Source organism: Saccopteryx leptura, chromosome 6, assembly GCF_036850995.1.
Source record: "Saccopteryx leptura isolate mSacLep1 chromosome 6, mSacLep1_pri_phased_curated, whole genome shotgun sequence".
Classification (NCBI taxonomy): Eukaryota; Metazoa; Chordata; class Mammalia; order Chiroptera; family Emballonuridae; genus Saccopteryx; species Saccopteryx leptura.
The window spans coordinates 187,372,132-187,379,478 of NC_089508.1; the positions used below are offsets into that span (position 1 = coordinate 187,372,132).

Consider the following 7,347-nt stretch of genomic DNA (forward strand, 5'->3'; position numbering starts at 1 on the left):
AGAGGAGCAGAAGGAGGTGGAAACCCAGTGGGAGAGAGAGGAGAGAGAGTACGGGGGAGGCGCAGGCGGCAGGGGCAGGAGGAGGGAGAGAGAGAAGGAGACGCAGAGAGGCCGAGCAGGGACAGGGAGACAGAAAATCAAAGATGCACAGAGGAGGTCAGAAGAGAGAAGGCCAGAGGGGAGAAGGGGAAAGAGAGACATGAGACAGAATGAAGGAGGGACGGGGCAGAGGGGATGAGGAAGAGGACAGCGGGACAGAACAGCTCACGGGGAGGGAGGAGGGAGTGTCTGCTGTCGAGCAGGTCTGAGCATGTCATTAGCGGGACCTGCCGTGGCCAGCAGGGAGGTTCCTGTCCCGTTGGCATGGGCTGGCTGCGGGAGGAGGGAGAGGCGGTCCGCCGGCCGCAGGTGGCCGCCCCTGGGTGGGGCCGCCGGCCAAGCCCTCAGGGGTATAAGTCGGAGGCTGGGGCCGCTGAGCACCTGCAGGGACAGCTCCCCTTGCAGGTGCCAGGCAGGTGTCTCTGCTGAGCGCGGCCCCAGCATGAGCTCCTTCGACCTCCCGGTGCCCTCCCCCCCTCGCTGCAGCCCCCAATTCCCCAGCATCGGCCAGGAGCCCCCCGAGATGAGCCTGTACTATGAGAACTTCTTCCACCCCCAGGGCGTGCCCAGCCCTCAGCGGCCCCCCTCCTTTGAGGCGGGTGGCGAGTACGGGGCCACCCCCAACCCCTACCTCTGGCTCAACGGGCAGGCCATGACGCCGCAGCCCTACCTGCCGGCCCCCGGCGCCAGCCCCTTCCTGCCCCAGGCCTACGGGGTGCAGAGGCAGCTGCTGCCCGGCGTGTCCGTGTCCGGCGTGGGCGGCGGCGACCTGGGCTGGCTGCCCATCCCATCGCAGGAGGAGCTGATGAAGCTGGTGCGCCCCCCCTACTCCTACTCGGCCCTGATCGCCATGGCCATCCACGGGGCGCCGGACAAGCGCCTGACCCTCAGCCAGATCTACCAGTACGTGGCGGACAACTTCCCCTTCTACAACAAGAGCAAGGCCGGCTGGCAGAACTCCATCCGCCACAACCTGTCGCTCAACGACTGCTTCAAGAAGGTGCCGCGGGACGAGGACGACCCAGGTCAGGGGCCCCGGAGCGCGCGGGGGGGGGGGGGGGGGGGGGCGGGGTCGCGCTGCTGCCGCCAGCCACTGGTGCCCCCCTGGAACGGTCACTTCATTCCGGACACCCTGATCTAGAAAGTCCTGAACAGGAACTGGGGGGCAGAGGGGAGTCAGCAGTGAAGGAGGACATGGACCCTGGACACAGATTGGGGTTTCCGTCCCGGCTGGGCCACTGACCGGTCAGCCATCTATGTGCCTCAGTTTCCCCATATGAAAAACGGGCGTAGTAACAGTGTCCCCTCCGCCAGCTAGTGGCCGGGTCACGGAGACCATGTATGCAAGGATTTGGTGCTGACCAGCCCTCCGGAGGCTGCGGCGATGGTGGAGTAATCCGAACCCGCCGGTACTCGGGTCACAGGAAGGCCTTGGGGTACGAGAGGTCGGGCTGAACGCCCAGGCGCGTACCCCGGCCGCTGGGAGGACCCGGGGTGCTTGTCAAACAGCCACGAAGGGCCACATTAGGCTGCCGCCCGAGTTACGTGACCTCTTCAACCCTTGCTGCAGGGTAGCGTTTGGGAAACCCATTCTACAGAGAAGGGAAATGACAGGCAGGGGCGTCGCAGGCTCCCAGGGGAGGCAGAAGGCAGGGATCCTACTGGACTGCGGCCTGAGTGGGGGGCTCTCTCACACCAGGCTGTGAACCTTTCCTTCTTAGTGGCGAATCTCCACCCATCAGGGAGGTGCGGAGAGTCAAGACTCACGTCCCCTCATCCCAGAGGTGCAGTCCGTTCTGGCTCCAGCACAGGACACCAGGTTCTGGTGCAGGGGAACCCAGCTCCGCCCACCTCGAGGCCAGCAAGGGCGGGAGTATGTGTCCCCTCTCCTCCAGTAGCTGGGCTTACCCTCAGGCCGAGAGACAGAGAGACAGAGCCCAGCAGGCAGAGTGCAGGCATGACCTCGGGACCGGACCTCACGGTGACACACAAGAGTCTGTCCTTTCCGGTCAGCCTGAGGAAAAGGGACAAGTACAACGAGCCCACTTCTCAGACCAGGAAACTGAGGCTCGCCCAGTTCTCTGAGTCAGTGAGGACCAAAGCTGGGACTCGAGCCCATCCTCGGACCCCGCGCCGGGGACTGTCAGGGAGCTCTGTGGTTTTCCTGAGTTTTCTCCCCCATCACCAGTAGAAGCAGCCCCCCGCCCTGTTCCCCCAGGACTCAAACTTCTCAGGAGACCTACGCTGTGAGCAGCTCCACGGCTCCCGCCTCTCTGTCTCCCGCGGAGGTCCCTGAGCGCCTAGTTGCCAGGGGGGCCCGAGATGAAGATGGGTGGGGTGTGGGCTGTGGGTGGTTGGTGGAAATTCTCGAGTTCTCAGCCTCTGGCTTTTGTTCTCTGTCTTCCCGGGTTCACGAGCTTTGTTTTCAGTTTGGGGTGGGGAGGAGGAACAGGGGCAAAGCCTTTTGTCTGTCTCTCCGCTCACCTTGTCCCGCGTTCGCACCAGGCAAAGGGAACTACTGGACCCTCGACCCCAACTGTGAGAAGATGTTCGACAACGGAAACTTCCGCAGGAAGAGGAAGAGGAAATCGGATGTTTCCTCCAGCACGGGCCCCCTGGGCACGGAGAAGGCGACGGAGAGCAGTCTCCTGGCCGGCAGCCCCAAGACCACAGACCCCCAGGACATCTTGGACAGCGCCTCACCAGGCACCGCCGGCTCCCCGGAGCAGCGACCGTCCCCTGCCCCGCCGGGCGCCCCCTGCCTCAGCGGCTTCCTCTCCACCATGACAGCCTATGTGAGTGGGACGAGCCCAGCGGGTCATCCCGTGGCCACGCCGGGACTGAGCCCTGAGCCCACGGAGAAGATGGGGCAGAACTTGGTGAACTTCAACTCTTACACGCCACTCACCAACCTCGGCAGCCACGGGGCGGGGGGCGAGTGGGCCAACCCCGTGCCCACCAACCCTCTCGGCTACGGAGGCTCCGTCCTCAACCAGTTCAGCCCTCACTGCTACAACGGCATCAACTCGAACAGCGTCCTCTACCCCAGGGAGGGCACCGAGGTCTAGACTGCACGGCCCCCGGGCCGGGTGGACACGGCGCGGTCCTCCCGGCTAGCATCCCTGCCGTCCAGCACCTCTGGACTGCCCGGACGGACACGGGAGGCTCAGAGAAACCCAGCTCGTCTCTAGAACACAGTGTAAACCTGTTTGTCACACATCCCGGAAACACACCCCCACCAGCCTTGCAATGGAAGTGCTGGTGCGTGGATGACAGTGACCACGTGGCCGTTTACTGAGCACTTACTGTGGGCTGGCTCTTTGAAGGCGTGGCCACACTTACTAGTCACAGTTGCCTTGTGGGGTTCATGTGAACTTCTCATTTAACCGATGGGAGATCTGAGGCTGGAGAAAGTTAAGTAGAGTTCTCAGGGTCACACGCACTTAGTCAGGGGCAGAGCCAAGAGTCAAGTCCTGAGTGGCCCCAGAGGAGACGGGGACAGAAGAATTGATGGAGCGGCTAAGGAAGGTCAGGGCAAAAGCTGCTTGTGCCAAGCATATCCACTGCCTCCTGGCCCCCCATCAGAATTCAGCACCAGCCCCGGGTGCATCCCAACCTGGTCCGAGTCGCTCTATGGCCCCCAACCTTCCTGCCGACACTCCTGTCGCTGCCACTCAAGGAGGGAAGCCCAGGCCACGCCCCTGGAGGACCCATGTGTCCCGTTCCCCTCTCAGAAGGGCATCGCTTCCCCAGCCCCAGAGGCCTCGAGCAGGGCCCCCACCCGGGTGCCACCCACCTGCTAAACCTTGCGAAGACCACTGCTTGTGTTTTTGTCGTGGAGCAGTGAACTGAGGGACGCTGAGTCTCCCATAGCCCAGGAGAAGCCGCCGTGAGAAGCCGGGTCTCTGTGGGGGGGCTGCCCCGCCGCCCGGGTGCCCTGAGTGAGTGAGTGCAGCTCCGGGGATATTCTTGCTTTTGTATATATTCTGCTCACCTGTGATCTTTGGTCACAGCACACCCCGGGAAGTGTATTTTTGTTTTCTTATTTTCTTTTTAATTAAAACAAACTAACAAACAAAAAACTGTGTGTGTCCCTTCCTTGAGAGTTTTCCTGTCCCTGGGCTGCCGGTCAGCTCAGTGTGGCCAAGTGCAGCCGGGAGCTGAAGGCTGTAGGGCCAGCAGGCAGAGGAAGACAGGGTGCGAGGCTCTCTCCCGCCTTCACACTGGTGTGCAGACAGGGCAAAGGCCCCCGCCGAAGGAGGGGAGCTTGCAGGGAAGGGGTGGGTGCCCGGAAGGAGCCCGTCCGCACGGAACACAGACGGCGGGCTGGGCATTGCCCAGTCTTCACAACTCACGCAGTCCTCAAAACTGTGTTACTCTCGTGTAATCCTGCTAGCGCCTCTGGGGGGAGGGGGCTGCCCCGTTATACAGACGGGAAAACCGAGGTCTGGGTGGTGGAGCAACTTTCCTGAAGGCCCCAGCCAGCTTTTACGCAGGTCTTCTGACGCTCGCCCCTCGTCACCCTGCAGTGCAGCCGCGGACGTGGCTAATGCCGGTGGCGATGACCACAGCAGGGTGGCTCCGAGGGCTGTGGGCAGGGGCTGGGCTGAGTCCGTGCGGTGGGAGCTTTTGTCCTCACAAACAGCCCACACGTGTGGACACAGGCGATCCACGGGGGTGCCTTGCATGGCGTATGCTGAGAATTGTGCGCGGAAGCTGGAGGTCTTCCCGCCGGAGTCCCCCTCCTCGGAGGAGCTCACAGAGGTCTCAAACCAGGGGCCCCCCCGACCCCCTGTACGGGCCGTGCCAAGCCGCCCCTTCAGACTCTGGAGGGCCCTCTTTCCCCAGAGTAACAGAGAGGAGGTGGTAGACAACGTAACAATAATAACGGTGATAATGGTACTCACCGCAGGGTCACCGTGTGCCAGGCACTGTGTCAGGACTCGACCTGTCCTGTTGCATTTAATCCTCAAAACAACCCTATGCAGTCAGTACTATCGTCTCCATTTTGCAGAGAAAACCGGGGCCCGGAGGGAGAGAGATTCCGTACCTCGGTGGAGGAGACAGAGCCGGGACTCACAGGTGGATGCCGCGGCTGGTACCCTCGTCCGCTGTACCGGACCCTGGGGAGACCAGGACCGACCATGAGAGGCCCAAGTTGGGAAAACTGGGAAGAGAACACTGTTCTTTCCTGTGGAGTCCCTGGCCACAGGGAGCGGATTCCCAGGCCGTAGAGGGGGAGGGGGATGTGAGGGTGGCTGAGGGAGGTGAAGGGAGGAGACACAATCCGACCGCAAAGAGCCTTAGAGAACTTGGAACAGGCGGACGCCATGCTGCACAGAAGGGACCTGAGTCTGGGATAGGAAGGGACTCCACAGAGGTCGCTAGGGAGATAAGATCAAAGGCAGAGTGAAAATGCCAGTCCCTGAAGCCTAGACCATGATTATTTTGTCACACTCTATCCCTGCTGCCACCAGATTCGCTCAAATGGACCCTGCCATCCCCTGCATTCTCCAATGATAATGTCATTGCGTTGCACATCGAGCGCCCGTCCTTTGCCACAGGATGCCTGTCACGGAAGCAGGCTGGGCAAGGACTGGGTGTGAGGGACCAGATGCCCAGGAGGGACACGGCCATGAAGAACCAGGGTCCACAGCACCCCGTCTCCCTTCATCTCCAGCCCGGAAGTTCACGGGCACAGCAGTCAGAGGAGCGTCTGCAGGGCTCGGACCACATGAAGGCCCTGCCAACTCCTGCTGTGATGTGGACGGAGCTCCTGGTGGCAGCAGCAGGAGCTCCCGGGCCAGGAGGAGCGAGAGGCGCCTGGTCACCCAGTCGTAGGGCAGGACCCAGGTCAAGACGGGGGCTCGCTGGTCAGCCTCCACGGGCTGGCTCTGGCTCCTCTTGTGGTTCTCTTCCTCTGAGAAGAAGTGAGAGCTGGAGAGGGAGGGAAGGAGGAAGAGGAAGGAAGGAGGAAGGGATGGAGGTGAGAGGGCTGGTTATCCCCTAAGAGGTCAGTTCCCTGTTCAGTGCTACGGGTGGGCATTGCACTTACTAGCCTCCTACAGTTTGGCATTGCATTAAAGACCTGGCCCCCAACATCAATAAAGGGTCTAAGAGGAGGGATTCCTGTGTGTTGGAAAACCTAGGAAGGCTGCCTGGAGGAGGTGAGGCTGAAGCCAAAGGACAGTAGATGTCAACTAATACAAAGAGGTCTCTAAACCACTGGTTTACATACTCCTCTTCAAACCACTTACCTTCCACCTCCCCCACCCTGGAGGACAGTGTCTACATTTCCAAGTTTTGTGTGTATGTGTGTGTGTGGGGGGGGGGGGAGGTTATGCCTCAAAGCAGAATACAATACAGGTAAAATACATGACATTCTTAAAAGAAGGAGACATCAGTACTTGGTGACTGAAACTACAAGGGCTGGGGGTGATGGTGAGGGAGAAGAAGGACTCAAGAGCTCTCCAAATGCCCAGCGGAGGAGGCCCAGCATCCTCTGACACGCCTCTGGGCGCTCTGTCTCTGTGAGCGCGGAGAGGATAGTGTAGAGGCCAGACGACACAGCCGAAGAGGAAATTCCGAGGCAGACAGGGAATGACAGCAAGGACTGTGGGGCTGACTGTGTGATTGTTCTCTAAGGTAAGAAGAAGGAGAAATAATTGATCCTGGATGAAGAAATTGGGCTTGGCTGAGCCTGGGGCCGTGGGACATGGGTCTGCTCCAGAATTCCTCGGGGACAGGCTGTTGAGGAGGGGGGGGGAATGGGCTGTCAATACTTAAAGAGACATTCTGTCCGGGACTGGGAATGGGGAAGCCTCGAGGACTGGGCTCCTCTGCTGGGGAGGCAGGAGGGCATTGGCGGCATGCAGTGCTGTCCCCACAGATGGGCCTCCTCGCCAGTCTTCAGCCTGGGGGGATCACTCGACCTGAGTCCCATCTTTTGCAGGTGGGGAAGCGCGGAGTTGGAGAGGTGGAGCGACAAGGAAAGCAGGTCGCCCAGACAGGAAGCGGTGGAGCGCCCACCCGCTCAGTCTCGGCTCAGGGTCCCCTGGAGCACCGTCCCCTCCCCCGGCCCTGGGCGTTGTGATTTACGCCAAAATAGGATCTCCCAGTGATCTAGCCACTAGCACGATGCTTGATAAATATTTAGATGATTTTCCTTTGGTTTGGTATCGGCTGATCCGTCAAGCGACCAGGATTCATTACGTTTGTCCTATGGGGAGTCAGAGCAGAGGACAGGAA

General features: G+C 60.9%; 1 protein-coding gene across 1 annotated transcript; it reads left to right on the top strand.

Annotated features, from left to right (window-relative positions):
* Positions 1-491: 491 nt before the first annotated feature.
* On the top strand, positions 492-3,868 carry FOXI1 (forkhead box I1). The gene is made up of 2 exons (XM_066341882.1): positions 492-1,124; positions 2,605-3,868. Exons 1-2 carry the CDS (start codon positions 542-544, stop codon positions 3,165-3,167), a joined length of 1,146 nt encoding a protein of 381 aa, XP_066197979.1. The 5' UTR covers positions 492-541; the 3' UTR covers positions 3,168-3,868.
* Positions 3,869-7,347: the final 3,479 nt, after the last annotated feature.